Here is a 21,531-nt window from a genome sequence, read left to right on the forward strand (position 1 = left end):
TTGCAGAAATTGGCAAGAGCTGGAGCAAGGGTCTCAACGTGATCCTTGGTGGCTTTAGAGGAACAGGGATGAACCTGTTTTGACGAGGCTTTCATAGATCAGACTAGTCTAGCGACTTCATCAGGGGAGAAAGAGGAAAGGATGAGAAAGAGGGTGAGGGGGTGGCTGAAGGAGGGCCAGCGTGCACAGGTGGAGAGGGGAGAGGAGGGGTAGGTGAGTAGAGGGTGGACAGGATGTCCTGGGTTTTTAAGATAAAGTGAGAGGCAAGGACATTGCAAAGAGCCTGGAAGGCAACAGGAGGGGCAGAGTAATATGACCTCCCCTGTGGATGCTGCCAGTCATGCATCTGCAGACTACTCGGCCTCCATCGCAATGTTGCTGCATGCAAGGCCCTGTCCTTCTGAGTTTCTGCCTAATCCCTCTTAGTATCTCCCGGATGGATACAGCAACAATCTTCATTGAACTCGTTCAAGACCTGTGTTTTATTATTGTTTAAAGTACAGACCTAGCTCGAGAGCAGCGGAGCTCTATACGCGGGGTGTGGGTAGCCAGCGTATGGGCTGGCATCTTTTAAGAGCAGCATAGTACCAAAAGTAGCGTTCTGTGCGTCCATTGGGATCAGCCCATCGTTGGATAATGTTGAAAAGGCAACCTTCGTCAGATTTGCAAAATTGTGAGGGCATTCTGAGTCAATACTGGGATCGAGCTCCAGAGGGTGGGTGCTTGAGACGAGAAGGATCGCTTGCGGGTCATCTCTTTGCAGGCTAGTGGTGATTCGAGCCGGTGTACTGATTTGCTGCACAAGGAGCGTGTTAGGCCTGTGTTTGACTTATCTTAGAAGTCCTCTGTATTGACATCAGAAAACCGACTTTGCTGAAAGAAAATGGACTCTGTTGGATTCCTAAACAGCTGCTGCCCACTGTCATAGCTGGGGAGGTGTGCGCCAGGGTGTGAAAAAGGGCTGAGTCGACAGTTTCCCCACAGGCTCGTTTTGGAATGGTGGTCCTGTGGACTGCAGGGGGGGAACAGGGTTACCTTTTCCTGGATGCTGTGTCTCTGGTAGACCACCATGGGTCAGGGAGGGAACCCTTAGGATTGTACTGTCCACACCAAATAAGTTTTGGCGAGACTTAGGTGTGCCCCTATACAGACTGCCATCTTGCAGTTGCCATAACGCTGGGTGGCATTCTGCCTGGTGTCCACCGACTCAAAATACTGATTCAGTCCAGCATGTGATGTGTGATCTTGCTCACGTAGAAAGAATGTGAGAAATGGTAGTTTGTCTACCAGGTGGAGTTAACATGAGGTGTACGGTCTATGTTATGTAATGAAGCTTTGCCACTGCACCAGTCACCAGTGGTCCTACGGCGCTGGTACATTATCGATAACATGGCGTATTGTGTCCCCACCTGGGAAAACAGGCCAAAAAGTGGGGTGGGGAGATGCAGGAATAGAGGAGAGCCACAGTGGTCCAGCGGGCAAGTCGTTTACCAGGAATCACATGGCTCGTTCAACACTTGAACCAACCGTGTGATCTTGGGCAAACCCCTTAATCTCTTTCTCCGTGCCTCAGTTTTTTTATCTGACGAGGCATGCACAATATCGGCACACAAACTACACACATGATACGCGTACCCAGCCATCCCATGCCCTGTGCTCGGCACTGCACCCAGCCGCCCCATGCCTGTGCTCGGCGCTGTACCCAGCCGCCCCATGCTGAGTGCTCGGAGCTCTACTCAGCCGCCCCATGCCGTGTGCTTGGCGCTGTACCCAGACGCCCCATGCCGTGTGCTCGGCGCTGTACCCAGCCGCCCCATGCCGTGTGCTCGGCGCTGTACCCAGCAGCCCCATGCCGTGTGCTCGGCACAGTACCCAGCCGCCCCATGGCCTGTACCCAGCCGCCCCATGCCGTGTGCTCGGCGCAGTACCCAGCCGCCCCATGCCGAGTGCTTGGCGCTGTACCCAGCTGCCCATGCCCTGTGCTCGGCGCTGCACCCAGCCGCCCCATGCCGTGTGCTCGGCGCTGTACCCAGCCGCCCCATGCCCTGTGCTCGGTGCTGTACCCAGCCGCCCCATGCCCTGTGCTCGGCACTGTACCCAGCCGCCCCATGCTGTGTGCTCGGCACTGTACCCAGCCACCCCATGCCGTGTGCTCGGCGCTGTACCCAGCCGCCCCATGCCCTGTGCTCGGCACTGTACCCAGCCGCCCCATGCCGTGTGCTCGGCGCTGTACCCAGCCGCCCCATGGCCTGTGCTCGGCGCTGTACCCAGCCGCCCCATGCCCTGTGCTCGGCACTGTACCCAGCCGCCCCATGCCCTGTGCTCGGCGCTGTACCCAGCCGACCCATGGCCTGTGCTCGGCGCTGTACCCAGCCGCCCCATGCCCTGTGCTCGGCGCTGTACCCAGCCGCCCCATGCCCTGTGCTCGGCGCTGTACCCAGCCGCCCCATGCCATGTGCTCGTGCTGTACCCAGCCGCCCCATGGCCTGTGCTCGGCGCTGTACGCAGCTGCCCCATGCCCTGTGCTCGGCGCTGTACCCAGCCGCCTCATGCCGTGTGCTAGGTGCTATACCCAGCCGCACCATGCCCTGTGCTCGGCGCTGTACCCAGCCGCCCCATGGCCCTGTGCTCACCGCAGTACCCAGCCGCCCCATGGCATATGTGCTCGGCGCTGTACACAGCCGCCCCATGCCGTGTGCTCGGCGCTGTACCCAGCCGCCCCATGCCCTGTGCTCGCTGCAGTACCCAGCCGCCCCATGGCCTGTGCTCGGCGCTGTACCCAGCTGCCCCATGCCATGTGCTCAGCGCTGTACCCAGCCTCCCCATGCTGAGTGCTCGGCGCTGTACCCAGCCGCCCCATGCCGTGTGCTCGGCGCTGAACCCAGCCGCCCCATGCCGAGTGCTCAGCGCTGTGCCCAGCCTCCCCACGCCGTGTGCTCGGCACAGTACCCAGCCGCCCCATGGCGTGTGCTCGGCACTGTACCCAGCCGCCCCATGCCGTGTGCTCGGCGCTGTACCCAGCCGCCCCATGCTGAGTGCTCGGCGCTGTGCCCGGCCGCCCTATGGCCTGTGCTCGGCGCTGTACCCAGCCGCCCCATGCCGTGTGCTCGGCGCTGTACCCAGCTGCCCCTTGCCGTGGGAGACTCGGCGCTGTACCCAGCGGCCTAATGCCGAGTGCTCGGCGCTGTACCCAGCCGCCCCATGCCGTGTGCTCGGCGCTGTACCCAGCCGCCCCTTGCCCTGTACTCGCCGCAGTACCCAGCCGCCCCATGGCCTGTGCTCGCCGCTGTGCCCAGCCTACCCACGCCGTGTGCTCGGCGCAGTACCCAGCCGCCCCATGGCATGTGCTCGGCCTTGTACCCAGCCGCCCCATGCCGTGTGCTCGGCGCTGTACCCAGCCGCCCCATGCCGAGTGCTCGGCGCAGTACCCAGCCGCCCCATGGCCTGTGCTCGGCGCTGTACCCATGCCGTGTGCTCGGCGCAGTACCCAGCCGCCCCATGGCCTGTGCTCGGCGCTGTGCCCAGCCGCCCCATGCCGTGCGCTCGGCGCTGTACCCAGCCGCCCCATGCCGAGTGCTTGGCGCTGTACCCAACTGCCCCATGCCCTGTGCTCGGCGCTGCACCCAGCCGCCCCATGCCGTGTGCTCGGCGCTGTACCCAGCCGCCCCATGCCCTGGGTTCGGCGCTGTACCCAGCCGCCCCATGCCCTGTGCTCGGCACTGTACCCAGCCGCCCCATGCTGTGTGCTCGGCGCTGTACCCAGCCGCCCCATGCCGTGTGCTTGGCGCTGTACCCAGCCGCCCCATGCCCTGTGCTCGGCGCTGTACCCAGCTGCCCCATGCCGAGTGCTTGGCTCTGTACCCAGCTGCCCCATGCCCTGTGCTCGGCGCTGTACCCAGCCGCCCCATGCCATGTGCTCGGCGCTGTACCCAGCCGCCCCATGCCCTGTGCTCGGCGCTGTACCCAGCCGCCCCATGCTGTGTGCTTAGCGCTGTACCCAGCCGCCCCATGCCGTGTGCTCGGCGCTGTACCCAGCCGCCCCATGCCGTGTGCTCGGCGCTGTACCCAGCCGCCCCATGGCCCGTGCTCGGCGCTGTACCCAGCCGCCCCATACCCTGTGTTCGGCGCTGTACCCAGCCACCCCATGCCATGTGCTCGTGCTGTACCCAGCCGCCCCATGGCCTGTGCTCGGCGCTGTACCCAGCTACCCCATGCCCTGTGCTCGGCGCTGTACCCAGCCGCCCCATGCTGTGTGCTCGGCGCTGTACCCAGCCGCCCCATGCTCGTCGCTGTACCCAGCCGCCCCATGCCCTGTGTTCGGCGCTGTACCCAGCCGCCCCATGCCGTGTGCTCGGCGCTGTACCCAGCCGCCCCATGGCCTGTGCTCGGCGCTGTACCCAGCCGCCCCATGCCCTGTGCTCGGCGCTGTACCCAGCCGCCCCATGCCCTGTGCTCGGCGCTGTACCCAGCCGCCCCATGCCCTGTGCTCGGCGCTGTACCCAGCCGCCCCATGCCGTGGGATGCTCGGCGCTTTACCCAGCCGCCCCATGCCGAGTGCTCGGCGCTGTACCCAGCCGCCCCATGGCCTGTGCTCGGCGCTGTACCCAGCCGCCCCATGCCGATTGCTCGGTGCTGTACCCAGCCACCCGATGCCCTGTGCTCACCGCAGTACCCAGCCGCCCCATGCCGTGTGCTCGGCGCTGTACCCAGCCGCCCCATGCCCTGTGCTCGGCGCTGTACCCAGCCGCCCCATGCCCTGTGCTCGGCACTGTACCCAGCCGCCCCATGCAGTGGGATGCTCGGCGCAGTACCCAGCCGCCCCATGCCCTGTGCTCGGTGCTGTACCCAGCCGCCCCATGCCGTGGGATGCTTGGCGCAGTACCCAGCTGCCCCATGGCCTGTGCTCGGTGCTGTACCCATGCCGTGTGCTCGGCGCTGTACCCAGCCGCCCCATGCCCTGTGCTCGGCGCTGTACCCAGCCGCCCCATGGCCTGTGCTCGCCGCAGTATCCAGCCGCCCCATGCCCTGTGCTCGGCGCTGTACCCAGCCGCCCCATGCCCTGTGCTCGGCGCTGTACCCAGCCGCCCCATGCCCTGTGCTCGGCGCAGTACCCAGGAGCAGGGAAATTGCGCGGCTCTTTGCCCCCTGTCCACCAGGCTGGGTCCTCTCGCGGGGCCCAGCAGCAGCACCGCTCGCCTGCAGCTCAGTGCGACACACAGTTATTAATGTTGTTGTCTTGAAGATGGGAAAAAGTGCTGAGTTCAAGCGTCTGGGAAATGCAATCTCGCTCGAATCTGCGGCCCATGGAGGGGGCGCGAGCTTCACCTTCCGGGCTCAGAACCCGGAGGAAGGAACTCACTTCATGAACAAATAATGCCCCGCCCCTGAAACTCTCCCGAAATGCCGGCGCGAGAGGCTCCTGCTGCTGCCCCGCTCTGACTCCCCGCCCGTCCCGAGCCATGTTCCCCGGTCCTGCACATGTTCTATGTTCTCTTTTCTACATATGCTCCCTGCTTCCTGTCCCACACGGTTTATATTTCCCTGTCCACAATGTGTTCTATCATCGTTGTCTCATACATGTTTTATGTCCTACATGTGTTGTTTGTTCAATATTGTGTCCGTGTTCCCTGCTTGCACATACTCTAAGAGCTCTTCCTTGAACATGTTCCTTGTCCTACATGTGTTCTATGTCTTGCACAAGTCCAACACATGTGCTATGTCCTACATGTGTTCTATGTCCTACATGTGTTCTATGTCCCACAAGTGTTGTTTGTTCTATGTCCTGTGCGTGTTCTTTTCCCTGCCTTACACATGCTGTAGGAGCTCTTCCCTAAACATGTTCCACATGCGTTCTATGTCTTGCATATGTGCTATGTCCTACATGTGTTCTATGTTATATGTCCCACACGTGTTGTTTGTTCTATGTCCTGTCCGTTTTCTGTTCCCTGCCCTACACATTCCCTAGGAGCTTCTCCTGGCACGTGCTCCATGTCCTACATGTGCTATATGTCCCACACGTGTTGTCTGTTCTATTTGCTGTGCGTGTTCTTTTCCTTCCCCTTATTATGCTCTAGGAGCTATTTCCTGCATGTGTTCATGTCCTACATGTGTTCTATATCTTACACATGTCCAATACATGTGCTATGTACTACATGTGTTCTATTTTCTATGTCTCACACGTGTTTTTTCTACGCCCATTATTGTTGTGTCTCCAGTCCTACACATGCACTAGGAGCTTTTCCTTGCACGTGTTCCATGTCCTACATGTGTTCTATGTCCCACACCTGTTTGTTCTATGCCCTGTATTGTTCTGTCCCCAGTCCTACACATGCACTAGGAGCTTTTCCTTGCTTGTGTTCCATGTCCTACATGTGTTCTATGTCCCACACCTGTTTGTTCTATGCCCTGTATTGTTCTGTCCCCAGTCCTACACATGCACTAGGAGCTTTTCCTTGCACGTGTTCCATGTCCTACATGTGTTCTATGTCCCACACCTGTTTGTTCTATGCCCTGTATTGTTCTGTCCCCAGTCCTACACATGCACTAGGAGCTTTTCCTTGCACGTGTTCCATGTCCTAAAGGAGCTCCAGCTTTTTTTCCTCCATGTCCCCATATGGTCTTCCTTCCTATAGGCTCTCGTTCCAGGGCGTGCTCGATATTCTATTGCTTGGGGTTACGTGCAAGAATGTAAAGGAATGAGGAGGTCACTGTCCTGGCCTCTGGCACTCAAGCTTGGTACATACAGGGTGCTGCTGAACCACTTACCCTGGCCCAGGAGAACACATCACAGGCCACTGGCAGCACTCATTTGGATGGCAGTGATCTAATAGGCAGGTATTCCCCCCCCCCCCTGGCCACCCGAAGCACCCTCCTTATGGTGGGGCCAATGGATGGACGCAGCACGGATCACCAAGAGTGGACACGTGCTTGCGCGCAACTTTAGGAAACAGCGTCACCTTGACGCCATCCTTTACTCCAGCAACACACCGCTTCTCCTAGAGTGGGCACTCAGTCCCTTCCTCACCTGCGAGGAGACCTCACTTTGAGCGAAGCGATAAGCCAGAGGGGTCATGTATGAAGAGTGACTTTGGGGTGCCACCCTTCATGCTGTTGGGGTTCCACGGACCCCACCACTTTATTGGGTCTAAGAGTGAGCAAAAACTCTCCACACATTTTACTGACCCCCTAAGGATAGAATTTGTTATTCATTGAAAAAACAGGCCGACAAATTACCAATGTTTTGGGTCAATGGAGGAAGTTTGCCTAAACCTTCTGGGCCTTTGCTGGTATGACATCAACTTGGACAAATCAAGCCATGGCCTTCCGCAAAAACGGTCATTCCGGTGTCCTGCGCATGCGCCGAACGTCTAAATTCAACGTTTGCCTCCTTACAAATGTTAGTCCCATCCTGGTGCACATTTCTGGCCAAAAGACCATCAGAGCGGTCAATGTGTTCTACGCAACAGTTTTCATCAGGAGCAAATCCCGGTTTCGCAACATTCGTCCTTCCCTTGATGGTTCTTCCGAAGTCGAAACGTTTGCTCCCAGTTACTCCACTAGGCAGCAGAAAGGGATGCCAGAATGCAAACATTTCACAAACTAGGAAATACCCCAAAAATATCAAGCTAGGCCATGACCCAAGATAAAAGCACGCCGGCGGCAACATTCCACAACAGTGATAGGCCATCGAGTAGGATGCATGAGTGCTTCTTCAGGGCTTGGCGCCGGTTCGGCTCAATCCAGCCGTGTCTATACATTCCAACACAGAAGTTCATTCACTTTGTCAGGCTGGTGTTGGCGGCCCTTCTCTGTCGCTTAGCATCAGACGGTCGGGGGGTGAGTGCTGCCTGAGCCTTGAAAAAGTCCCCAATCTCTCTTACCCGCAACAGGAAGGGCAGATAATGGCGGAATGGCCTTTCAAGCCGCTCCTAAGGCAAGGCGAGTCTGATGGCAACGGTAAACAACGCCATTATGCATTTGGCTGATGCTGCTCCGCCAGATGTTCCTGCTTACCGCCGCGTCCCGACGAATGGGCCGGACCAAGACATTTCAGGAAGCGAGGGAACCAACAACGCTCGGTCTAGTGAAGCAATACTCAAAAAACACTCCGTCCCTAGATTTTATGAATGTAAACCATCCAGAATCTTTAGGGCAAGATTAAACGCCTTCATCTTCGAAACTGACACTAAGTATTAATTTATTTATTTGAATGTTTGTTTAGCGCTGGTCCTACCCAGAGCGTCTCGGAGAACCTTACATGTTTTCAAAAATTCAAAAGGTGGAAGCTGAAAAAAGAAGTTACTAAATGTTTTCAGGAAAGGATTGGGAGATTAGGATAGACCTGTGATAGCAGTATACACGGGCAGTGCTTGGAGTGCGGTGCGGAAGTCGTCAGGAGGAAGGCTATGCATAATTTTGTGGAGGAGGTGCAGTAGATTTCATGTTTTGGTGACAGCGGCTATGTGGTGTGTGAAGGAAAGATGGAGGTCGATGGTGAAGCCAAGGGATTTAACATGTGTGGAGAGGGATGTGTGTGGGTTGTCCGTGACAAGTTCTTAAATCCAGGGGCCCAGGTAAGGTTTGTTCCTTGAGGGGGCAGATCAGGAGGTAGTCTGTTTTGGAAGGGTTGAGTTTGAGGAAGTGGGTGGCCATCTAGCTGGCAATGGTGGAGAGGCAGGGTTTGAGGGCGTCGCGTGGTGAAGGGGATGACATTTGGAAGTGTATTTGTGTCATCAGCGTATTGGTGGAAATGCACCTGTGTTTGCTAAGGGTTTGTGCAAGGGATTCAACATACAGGTTGAAGAGGAGTGGCGATAGGGAGGATCCCTACGGGACCCCATACTTGACAGGTGTGGGGTCTGATCGATCAAGGGCATGGCGACAAAGTATGTCCGATCCTTCAGAAAGGAGGTGGAGGTGGCAATCCTTTCTTGGCCTCCAAGAGGTTCTAGGGTTGCCCTTTCTACAGCACTGTGGGGTAATTTGATTGCAATGAGTGCGTACACCAATGTTTCACTCACATGCACACTTTGGCACTCACATTTCAGAAGCCTGCCACACAAACTTGTCTCCAAGAAGGTCATGGCTGCCACCCTAAAGAGCAGATATTGATGAATATCTCTGAGGGCATGCGGTATGTTAATAATAATAATGTCTTTCCTATATAGCACTACATACTCATAGGTCTCAGAGCACTCAAATAACAGAAGACATTATTATCCCAAGGTGCTATTCATTTTATCGACCTCGGAAGGATGAAAAAGGCTGAGTTGACCCTCCGGGGATTTGAAACTGCCACAGCAGGCTACACAGAGATATCAGGGACGAGCGCTTAGCTCGCTGTGCTATCTGACCAGCTGATCACACAGGTAAGGCGTATTTAGGTAACGCTATTATAATTCTGTCACAAGTATGTTTTTTTGTTCATTTAGGGGCTGCCATTAACTTTATATAAATCTATAAAAACACATCATAAAACACAGAAAGACAAGAAAATCAGGGATATCATGTATGTGAAAAACAAAACAAATCTGTAACTATCCACAGAGTAAACATAATATTGACTATTATTGCGCTTTTATGTAAAGGAAGGCAAGCACTGAAATGAATGCTGTCCTGTTTTTAAATAAATACATTTTTTCATCATCCACGTGTGGATGAAAGGTTGAGCAACTGGTGTCCAAGATTCACACCCATGACCAACAGGTCATATAATGACATGTTTGCACTGACCTTGCGCTGCATAAATACACTTTGCAGAGTTCTCTGAATCAGGGTTTGTGTCGTCAGTGCAAAGTCACTTTTCAGCATTGCAAAGTCACTTTGAGCCGGGCAAAAAAATGTCCTGAACCGGGCCCCTAGATGTTTTTTTTATATCTGCCTAAGCAAGTGTCTGGCTTTGAACAGATGCTTACAAGCACATTTGCTTAAATATTTGACATTATGGTGAAGGTCAGTTGAATGCCTATTTTGAAGGGCTTTATTTCTGCCTTTTGTTAATGCCCTTCTCCTCATTCTACCTGGGACTGCCACAATGCATGCATAAAGCACAGGAATCAACATTCTCAATAAATAGCATTGCTTTTCATCGGATACACAAGCAGCAATACCTCAAGCAGCAGGGTGTGTACAAAAAATGGAATAAAACGTATTCAGTGAGGCGGACAGAGTTTTTCACTCCAGATGGGCATTGTAAGGCCTTCCCCTGTGTGCTGCCAGCACATTTTATGTGCAGTCATTCAGGAGAAATGAATTATGAATAAAATAGAAAAAATGTGGCTCGTGCTTGACGAAGCCTTGTATTCTGTATACACCGGAGGAGCCCAGGGGAGGTGTCGGGAATAAGCCTTTGTGGATCTTGTCTATATGGGAAGCGGAAAGCCTTGGATGAATTGGGGAATGCCATAGGTCCTCTCATAGATTGCAATATCGTGTGTGGACGGGGAGGGATTTTGCAGATCCAGAAGCTCAGGGTAGTTCTTTTATTCTTTTCTAATGCTTTAAATATCAAATGTAGCAAAGTTTGTATTGACTCATTGTGCCATGTACCCAATGACCCTGCTTAAATTGTGCGGAAGTGATCAGACGACCACAATGCTCAACTACGAAGGCTGAAATCCCACCGCTGCCACCATCAAGAAGACAGGTAGCTCAACTAGTGAAGGCCAAAAGGCCTCTGCTGCCACGATACAGAACACAGTATGCTCAACTAAGGAAGGCTGATATCTCACCTCTGCCACCATCCAGAACACAGTATGTTCAACTAAAATAAAATTAATACTCTGCCATACGAAAAAAATTATACTTCTGTTCATGAGAAGTTGTCTGGTGATTAATCTTTTTTCCTCCATTTGGCCAAATTGTGTAATCTTTGGCAAATAACAATAACTCCATGTCTCATATTGTGTATGTTAATATTCCCCAGCACAGCTATCCAAATACATGGGCATTGTGATAAAAAACACAAGAGCCCAATGCTTCAGGGCAGGTGTACCAGGACTAGCTCCTCCCATTGCTGAAAGCACCATCCTTTATTGGCGGATTTGCAAAGTTTCTGGAGCGGAAAAGAATGTGCCTATTTGTGCTTGCGTAATAATGGAACCAGGACCAAGATTTTCTGTTTATTTTGAAAGGAGTGGGGCTAGATTGGATAAACTCTGAAAGTGGGCTCAGAAACCACTCTTTTCATGTGCAATAAACAACATTAAACTCAGGATAGATTCAAAGTGACAAGCAGAGTCGCCCGACAGTCTGAACGAGGCGGCCTGGAAGTAGCGACCTCAAGATTCCTTCCGCGTCGGTCGTCCATGCTTTACTAGTTCCTGATTGGCTGCCACTCAGGCATGCGTATCAGCCAGAAACACATTAGACCTTGCTGCCACTGCACATCATCAGTATGACAGCCAGCAGCGGCGACTCCGAATTTCATCATTCAAAAGCTGATAAAATAGGAGTTTCTACTCTGTTGGGCAACAGTAGTTCAGTCATCAACTTTACAAAGCTCCCTGATTTGTATATGGTGCTTTGAGTAAATCATAAGCACAGACTGTATTATGGCCGTGCTTTGCATTATTAACCCTTTCATGGACTGGACTACAACGCTTTCCTATAGACATTTGAATATCTATGCACAGTGATAGGATTAATGTGAACACGATGCTAGGGCTATATGCACTTTGTGTAACAATTTTACATAGCAAATACATAGAATTCAAAACACGTCTCCAACTCACCATGGGTAGCGTGGGCCTACCAGCAGCCATTGTAAGTCCTGAGACTAATGGGGTCTATAGAGGGCTTTAGAGGTAATTTAAAGACCAGCGATGTCTGATGGTAGCACATGTAACATGCAAAATAACACAGAGCACATTGTTCCGTGAAAGGAGGTTCTTGGTACTCACACTGACAGACTCCCGGCCGTTGTACTTCACCCGGATCCTCGGCTCTTGAATCACGTCGAGGTTGGAACCGGTGACCATCACCGGTGTGTGGCCGCTATGAAGGAGAGGAGACAAACATGGCGTTAGGAAGGCCCTACTCATCAGAATTGGTGGCAACCGGCCGCAAGTGCATGTGCGCCGCCAAGGCCCGCGGTGCTGGACGGGGCGCTTACGCCAAGCTGCGGATGGAACGGCTGCAGGTGGCATGGTGGATTAATACACTGTCTCGTTCTGGGTCTCTGGGGACAGTTTGTCTCACGAGATAATTGGATTTCTGGCGCTGTCCATGTGGGGGACAGGTGACCACTGCAGACAGCAAGGAAGCACTGCGCTTGCTCGCAGCCTCCATGGAGGAATTAGTATGGCTCAAAGATCTCAATGGATCCTTGCTTTAGGGGTCTCAGGTGATGCAGGCCGGAGTCTTCTTTATCTACCTTACCTGCTCTGGCTGCCAGTTCAACCATCAGGGAACGCTTCGCCCCAGTGTGCAGACCACTTGGGTTGGTAAGGAGGGAATGATGTGGTTTGGCATCAGAACCCGCTGAACCCTGGTTTACTATCATGAGGTTTAATCTCTCTCTCCCCCTCTTGCACTCTCCCCCTCTCTCTCCCTCCCCTCGCTAGCCCTCTCCCCCTCTCTACCCCTCTCCCCTTCTCTACCCCTCTTCCTCTCTCCCCCTCTCCCCCTCTCCCTCTCTACCCCTCTCCCCCTTTCTCCCTCTTTCTCTCTCTCTCCCTATCTCTCTCTTTCCCCCTTTCTCCCCAACTCTCCCCCACTCCATCTCTTCCTCTCCCCCTTGTCCCCCTCTCTCACCCCCCCCCCCCCCCCACAAGCAGGCACTCTGCATTTCCAGAGATGTTCCTGTGTCACAGAGAACTAGAGTTGACTACCAAATTCACAAACTATGCTAGTTGGTCTAAACCAGGGGTCTGCAAATGCTGGCTCTCCAGAGGTTTTGGACTACAACTCCCATCAGCACTAGCCAGCATAGTGCATAAGGGACAATGGAGAAGTCTTATCAATCAGACTTGGACCAAAGACCACCCTTCTAGGCCAAGTGCAATAGAAAACAGCTCCTTGCCCTAGCTGTATACACATATGTTCCAGAACTTTCTGTGACACAAAACGACACGCATCCATGGGGTCCCAAGTTTGAAAATGTTCTCATATTATGAGGCGGAAACAGTAGAGGACGCTGGATTTCCCAAAGACATCGGGGGCGGTATTGCAAACATGTTGCACCCGTGCAGGTGCAATCGGCACTAGAGACACATTTTGCATTGCCCAAAATATTCTTTCAATGCATTTTTCAACCAGGGCCAAGAACTGGGACAATGATTGCACTCGTAAAAAACTGCATTGAAATAGCAGGATTTTTGCATTTCAGCAATTTTTGCCCCAATGTTAACTGCACGGAAGAGACATAGTGGGGACTCAAGTGGGAAGAGGTTACAAGCTGCAGCTGCAAACCTACACCCATTTCCCCCAACTATGAGCCGCCACCACTTTTTTTGTTGTGCTTATAGGGTGCTGCTTTACCACCACCTATAACTCAAAAGTGTTACATTGGAGTAAATACAGGAGGCGGGTGAGATGTGGGGAGAGACTCACAGGCCGTGGGCGTTGCTTAGTTATTTCTGCATGGCCACACTAATCACTATGGCCGTTCTCAACCACTACCCTCTCCATCCTGCCCAAAACATACCCTCCTAGGACCTCTTTGAGCTAGACCTACCAACTGTAACATTAAACTTTGATCTGTTTAGGGCCTGCCAGTGTTATTTCTAAGCAGTCTTCTGAGACTTCTTGACAATTGCTGCTGTAAAGGAGCTCCTGGTGTACTAAAAAGGTCTTAACCAAGTGTGTCTTCAGCCACATGCATTGTAATCAATATGTGTCTCCTTGCATCTGTTCCGTGCAAAAAAAAGTGCTGTTAAAAACTGTAATTGGCAAAGCCAGGTACTGACATCATAGGGCATCTTCAGGCTGTTGCCATCGGGATCCAGTACATTTAGGGAATAGAACACAGAGAATTTGTTTTTGACCGAAACCATAACGGAACAATACCATGTTTTCAATAATAAATGTATATAGGTGGGGTAAAAAAAGAGTGGGGAGGGGTTTGGGGAGGTTTTAGCACACTGAAACAGGGGCCTTGGGGGGGCCAACCCCCCCAAATAAAAATAAAACAATAAAAATAAAAAACGATCTTTTTTTGTTAAAAAAGTTTCAGTAAAATAGCATTCTCTGTAATTTCATTCGTTAACATCACATAGATGCGTTAGCATCGTATGGGCAGGAGGTACCATTGTGGCAGTGCCTGTTAAAAACCTCCCCGGTCACGGCATGGAAGTCGAAGCTGTTGGCCTTGCCAATGCTTGTTTTTCTTGATCTCATTGACCATGCCTTGGTCATAGACGCTTTCTTGCTTAAATAATCCCAAGCCCTGCACAGCGCCTGCCGAGACCCGGGTGCCTGACGAGCCTCTGCCGCCGATAAGCGCCGGCTTCCGCCGCGCTCTTCACGTTAAGCGCAGAGGCCTATAACGAGCAGTTGTGCACTTATCTGGCAGATGGGAGTCTTTAAAAGGGGGCATTATTAGTTATCGCGACGGCTCCGCGCAGATTGCGCGCTCTCAATTGTGGTTGTAATTAAAACCGGCTTAATAACTCCGGGACAGAGTCTCATCTCGGAAAATGTAGATTTTATAGATTTTAGGCAATGATGCATTTCAGAAGGTGGGTCGGTTATGAGAACGCCGCCTCTACCCACTTGGAGAACAATTGACGGTGATTGAACCTCTTTGCGCAGAATGATTGATTTTGAACCTCCTGGGACACCGTAGTGATTGCACTCTCATCGCTAAAATATGTGCCGCCCCGGGGAGCCCAGGCAAATAGCCAAATATGGCCCTAACCCCTTTAGTGGTCCGGGCGCGTATGCTGGTCCTGAATTTCTATGAGGAATCCGGGCAGGCCACGCCCACCCCCACAGTTAAGGCAGGTGCATCTTAATTAAGTTCCACTAAAGTCCAGGGCTGTTGGCCAGCCCTTAATCTGCTGATGATGTCACAGCACTCTTAAGAAACCAGCTGACGATAATTGATGTTGTAGGGTGTGGCGGTGGGCACCGAGTTCTTGGGTAGCTGGGCGCAAACAGGACAAGTCGGCTTAAAGCTTAGTTACAGAACAAGTGAGGTACACACATACATTTGGGGTGTTAGCTTACGATTACTCTGACCCTGCGTCGCACATCACCCCAGGGTTCTATCAGTGCCAGTGTTTCTCCGTAAAGTGTCAATTCGAAAACATTTTAAAAAATTGTTGAAGTGAGAAAAATCTTGTTTTAAAAAAAATGTGCATCGGTCTAAAATGGGGAGTCACTAATTATAGGGCAAGTCCTCGGTCTGTGGGAAAGGAAATGCCAGAGCGGGCGAGAGATGCTCAACGCCTATCTTACTGATAAAGTACCCTCGCTCTTCTCAGAAGGCCAGCATTTTCAGAATGGCTTGGTCTGTTTTAAAACATTCACTTTTTAACTGCCGGAAACATCTCTCGGGTGAAGCGCTACACATCTGGCCGACAGCTGGACTCGCTTAGGCCTCACCTTCGCTGAGTACGTTTGACCTGGCTCCTGGTAAAGCTGTGTGAGAAGGGGGGTTAATGCAGCGTGACAATAAAAGCATGATAGTGTTAGTATGAAAACAGGGGGGCCTTCAGCAAGCTTTTGCTCTTCCTTTTGGGCGGCTCGCAGCATCACTCAGACATTAAAATGGCGGTCACCCATCCCGGCGACTGTAACCGTAGGGCAGTGTACAAGAAAGGCAGCAAAAAGGGGTGAGCAACAGCAAGCAGCAAGGCTCCGTGTGAAGCTAAAAGCCTCCCCATTCCTGCTACTCCTAACCTGAAGGCGTACCCCAGGAAGTGCAAGTGTGGGAGGCAGTCAGTGTCTCTCTCTCTCTCTCTCTCTCTCTCTCTCTCTCTCTCTCTCTCTCTCTCTTTCTATCTATCTCTCTTTCTATCTATCTCTCTTTCTCTCCCTTTCTCTCTTTCTCTCTCTTTCTCTCTTTCTGTCTTTCTCTGCCCCTCTCTCTCTCTCTCTTACCCCTTCTCTCTCTCCCCCCCCCTAAGTGGGGTGCATAGCATCTGAAAGAGGCATCACCGATTACCCACAATGCACTTTGGAGCACCAACAACACTGTATATGAAGAGTAGGCTTTTCTTAAAGCAGAAAGAATGTACAAAAAGTATTTTTGGGGGTGCAAAATATCACTCTTGACATGTCTCTGTTCAGTTGGCTGCAGACTGGATGGTTTTAGAGACGATATGTCACCCCCATGAGCCCCCACCATGGGCTATGCTGCCTAGGACTGAAGGGCATTGTAGTCCAAAACATCTGGAGGGGCAATGGCTGCCTGTGGTATCTGCCTCAAACTGCCTCAATGTAGTGCTCCCCTGCCTGCTGCTAGAAGCCCCTCCTCCCACCCTCTGAAACCGATGTTTCCACCCCTTGACCTCCCGATAACTGGTATACGCCCCGACTTACCTAGCAATGCTCCACTCGGGGTCCACGCTGTGGACTTTGGGGTCGTCGATGTACTCAAACTGCAGGACGCTGGCGATCTGAGCGCGATCTACGCTCACGGAGACGTGGACCGCGCCTAGGCCGATCGCGGAGGGCGCGGATACGCAGATGATTTCATTCATCGATCGCCTAATGGGGGGTGGGGGGGGAAAGAACAGCAGAGAGGCCATTTTTATTTCATTTCATTAGGGCTTTGCAAGTCGCCAAAAGAAGCAATTAAGAATTTATAAAGACAGAGATCATAATCATACCAGGTGTAAACAAATGTAAAATCAGAATTTCCACGCTCCTGAATTGCAAGGTTTGTTGGGCGAAGAATCTCTCTGTCCGAATCTACTTGTCAGCCACAATAGTACAATCCTCAACACTCCTACCAACAGACCTTGAATATGCAGAGGCGTAACAGGAAATCTCCAGATTTTCCTGTAGGCCAGTCCACTCCTGCCCAGTGTGTAGAGGCGTACCGGAAATCTCCAGAGTTCCTTATAGGCCAGTCCACCCCTGCCCAGTGTGTAGAGGCCCACCAGGAAATCGCCAGAGTTCCCTATAGGCCAGTCCACCCCTGCCCAGTGTGTAGAGTGCTTAGTGGGAAAGCTCCAGAGTTCCTTATAGGCCAGTCCACCCCTGCCCAGTGTGTAGAGGCACACCAGGAAATCCCCAGAGTTCCCTATAGACCAGTCCACCCCTGCCCAGTGTGTAGAGGCACACCAGGAAATCCCCAGAGTTCCCTATAGACCAGTCCACCCTTGCCCAGTGTGTAGAGGCACATCAGCAAATCCCCAGAGTTCCCTATAGACCAGTCCACCCCTGCCCAGTGTGCAGAGGCCCACCAGGGAATCCCCAGAGTTCCCTATAGACCAGTCCACCCCTGCCCAGTGTGTAGAGGCATACCAGGAAATCTACAGAGTTCCCTATAGACCAGTCCACCCCTGCCCAGTGTGTAGAGGCACACCAGCAAATCCCCAGAGTTCCCTATAAACCAGTCCACCCCTGCCCAGTGTGCAGAGGCCCACCAGGGAATCCCCAGAGTTCCCTATAGACCAGTCCACCCTTGCCTAGTGTGTAGAGGCATACCAGGAAATCTACAGAGTTCCTTATAGGCCAGTCCACCCCTGCCCAGTGTGCAGAGGCCCACCAGGAAATCGCCAGAGTTCCCTATAGGCCAGTCCACCGCTGCCCAGTGTGTAGAGTGCTTAGTGGGAAAGCTCCAGAGTTCCTTATAGGCCAGTCCACCCCTGCCCAGTGTGTAGAGGCACACCAGGAAATCCCCAGAGTTCCCTATAGACCTGTCCACCCCTGCCCAGTGTGTAGAGGCACACCAGGAAATCCCCAGAGTTCCCTATAGACCAGTCCACCCCTGCCCAGTGTGTAGAGGCACACCAGCAAATCCCAGGAGTTCCCTATAGACCTGTCCACCCCTGCCCAGTGTGTAGAGGCACACCAGGAAATCCCCAGAGTTCCCTATAGACCAGTCCACCCCTGCCCAGTGTGTAGAGGCACACCAGGAAATCCCCAGAGTTCCCTATAGACCAGTCCACCCCTGCCCAGTGTGTAGAGGCACATCAGCAAATCCCCAGAGTTCCCTATAGACCAGTCCACCCCTGCCCAGTGTGCAGAGGCCACCAGGGAATCCCCAGAGTTCCCTATAGACCAGTCCACCCTTGCCCAGTGTGTAGAGGCATACCAGGAAATCTACAGAGTTCCCTATAGACCAGTCCATCTTGCCCAGTGTGTAGAGGCATACCAGAAATCTCCAGGTCCTTGTAGGCCAGTCTACCCATGCCCAGTGTATAGAGACATACCAGGAAATCTCCAGAGTTCCCTATAGACTGGTCCACCCCTGCTCAGTGTGTAGAGGTGACTCGGGAAATCTTCAGAGTTCCCTATAGGCCAGTCCACACCTGCCCAGTCTGTAGAAGCCCACCAGGAAATATCCAAAGTTCCCTATAAGCCAGTCCACCCCTGCCCAGTGTGTAGAGTGCCTAGGAGGAAATCTCCAGTTATCTATAGGCCAGTCCACCGCTGCCCAGTGCGTAGAGGGCCTACCGGGAAATCTCCAGAGTTACCTATAGGTCAGTACACCTCTGGCCAGGGTGCAGAGTCATACTGTACAATCTCCAGAGCTCTCCATTGGGCAGTCCACCACTGCCCAGTGTGTTTAGGCCCACCAGGAAATCTCCAGAGTTCCCTATAGGCCAGTCCACCCCTGCCCAGTGTGTTTAGGACCACAAGGAAATCTCCAGAGTTCCCTATAGGCCAGTCCATTCATGCCCAGTGTGTAGAGGCCCACTGGGAAATCTCCAAAGTTGCCTATAGGCCAGTCCACCCCTGCCCAGTGTGTAGACGGACTACCAGGAAATCTCCAGAGTTCCACATAGGTCAGTCTACCCCTGCCCAGTGTGTAGAGTGCCTAGTGGTAAATCTCCAGGTTTACCTATAGGTCACTTCAACCATGGCGGCGAAGGCAACACTTAGCAATTTGGCGTCTCAAAACTTTAAATAACTGAAAAACCTCAAAATCAAAGTCGATATGTACAGCCTCCTGTAATTTGCAGAAGTAAAATTCACCCTTGCCTGCTTTTTTTGTTCCCGAGTTCCAAGGCCCTGAAAAACGAAGGGCTGTCGCTGTAGTGTTTTCTAACTAGACAATGTTATTTAATGAGTGAAAGCTGCTTGCATAATCCAAAGGTTCCACAGATGACATGTTTGTCTCTTCACCGGTGATGTTTCGCACATATAGGGGGGTTTCGGGTCCAACGTGGCTGGGGAGGGGGTTCCTTCCTATCTTTTGATGGGGCAGGTGCAAAGTCAGGGTAAGTTCATTAAATTTGCCAGCTCGTCCCTGGCACTCGCCTTTGGCATGGAACGAGGCCGCCCCCATTTCCATTGGACAGTTCTGAATGGGGTACAGCGGCACCCCACATCATTCCATCTGCTGCCCCGGGCACCCAGACAATACCCACGAGACTCAGTGAATGGACACAAAAGGGCGAGGGGGGCTTTATTTATGAAGTCAATTAAGAATCCATGACACTCATTTGATTTCCGTGTTTTATGTGCTGCTCGCCCTCCCTGGTTTTATTAAGTTTCTTCGGAACGGTCTGGTGTCACAGGCGGGTTTTTCATGGTGCAAGGGGGCGTAGGTGCGAGTGGAGGGGGTATGATGGATGGTGTACGAGGCGGCTGCTTTGCCTACTTTGGACAATGGCTTGGACTTGGGGGGCGAATTTGCCGTCTGTTGGAGACCATCCATCATTCGGGGTCCCCAGACCATGGAGAGTTGGTTGCAGTTGGTGCACGTGTAGCAGATGTCCTGGACGCCCCAACAATGGTTTAACGATTTTGATGCGCGCCTCTCAAGCTTACAGAGAAAGTGACAGGGGCCTTGCTTTGCCATATGAATAAATCGCCAGTGGGGTCCCAAGCCACGGTTGCCGCACAGGCTTCAATCTTAGCAACCGCTCTATCAATGGGAGGCCTTGGGTTGACTATGCAAACTTGAGTGCGGCGTCGCATTCATCCGAGGTACTGTCACCGACTCAACTTATGTGTTGGTCCAACCCGAAACAGGCCTTGGGTTGACTATGCAAACTTGAGTGCAACGTCACATTCATTTGAGGTACTGTCACTGATTCAACTTATGTGTTGGTCCAACCCGAAACAGGCCTTGGCGTGACTACACAAATTTGAGTGCAGCGTCGCATTCATTCGATGTACTGTCACTGACTCAACTTATGTGTTGGTCCACACCAAAACAGGCCTTGGCGTGACTATGCAAACTTGATTGCGGTGTCGCATTCATTTGAGGTACTGTCACCGACTCAACTTATGTGTTGGTCCACACCGAAACAGCCCTTGGCGTGACTTTGCAAACTTGAGTGCGGCGTTGCATTAATTTGAATTACTGTCACAGACTCAATTTATGTGTTGGTCCACACCAAAACAGGACTTGGCGTGACTATGCAAACTTGAGTGCGGCGTTGCATTTATTTGAGGTACTATAACGACTCAACTTATGTGTTGGTCCAACCCGAAACAGGCCTTGGGTTGACTATGCAAACTTGAGTGCAACGTCACATTCATTTGAGGTACTGTCACTGATTCAACTTATGTGTTGGTCCAACCCGAAACAGGCCTTGGCGTGACTACACAAATTTGAGTGCAGCGTCGCATTCATTCGATGTACTGTCACTGACTCAACTTATGTGTTGGTCCACACCGAAACAGGCCTTGGCGTGACTATGCAAACTTGATTGCGGTGTCGCATTCATTTGAGGTACTGTCACCGACTCAACTTATGTGTTGGTCCACACCGAAACAGGCCTTGGCGTGACTTTGCAAACTTGAGTGCGGCGTTGCATTAATTTGAATTACTGTCACCGACTCAATTTATGTGTTGGTCCACACCAAAACAGGGCTTGACGTGACTATGCAAACTTGATTGCGGCGTCGCATTCATTTGAGGTACTGTCACCGACTCAATTTATGTGTTGGTCCACACCAAAACAGGCCTTGGCGTGACTTTGCAAACTTGAGTGCGGCGTTGCATTAATTTGAATTACTGTCACCCACTCAACTTATGTGTTGGTCCAACCCGAAACAGGCCTTGGCGTGACTATGCAATCTTGAGTGCTAAGCGAGGAGAGTGGATCTTCAGGTACCACTGAGTCAGACAACGTCTCATGGGCGGAGATATGTTAAGATGCATTTATGCTGCCCCCGATGCAACGTTACGGTCTTATGGCATCAACTGTGTCCTAAAAGTTGGCTCATTATGCCCTCACCAGGGTTGAAAAAGGTCATGGTCTATGGAAGAAGAGAGGATCACAGGGAAGAGAAATGTTGCGTAAGGTGATGCGATTTCATGACAGAGTTGCAGCAAACACTGGCCTATTTTCTTTATGTTCACATTCCTATAGTTGATGTCTGGTAAGTTTTCCAGCCTAAGATGCGTTAAAAATTGACCGAACCTTCGTCGTCTCCGGACAGTTGTGAAGGCCAATTCTG

The 21,531-nt window shown here is 52.4% G+C and overlaps 1 protein-coding gene across 1 annotated transcript in view; it reads right to left on the bottom strand.

Annotated features, from left to right (window-relative positions):
• The window catches only part of PLXNA2 (plexin A2), a 568,789-nt gene that overhangs the window by 82,191 nt on the left and 465,067 nt on the right, over positions 1-21,531 (bottom strand). The window contains exons 16-17 of the mRNA XM_069633272.1: positions 16,486-16,653; positions 11,901-11,994 (exon numbers count right to left, since the gene is read on the bottom strand). Of these exons, the coding sequence (XP_069489373.1) occupies positions 11,901-11,994; positions 16,486-16,653 (262 nt within the window). The remainder of the gene's footprint in view (positions 1-11,900; positions 11,995-16,485; positions 16,654-21,531) is intronic.

Source organism: Ambystoma mexicanum, chromosome 13 (genome assembly GCF_040938575.1).
Source record: "Ambystoma mexicanum isolate Mex_15411 chromosome 13, UKY_AmexF1_1, whole genome shotgun sequence".
In the NCBI taxonomy this organism is placed as follows: domain Eukaryota; kingdom Metazoa; phylum Chordata; class Amphibia; order Caudata; family Ambystomatidae; genus Ambystoma; species Ambystoma mexicanum.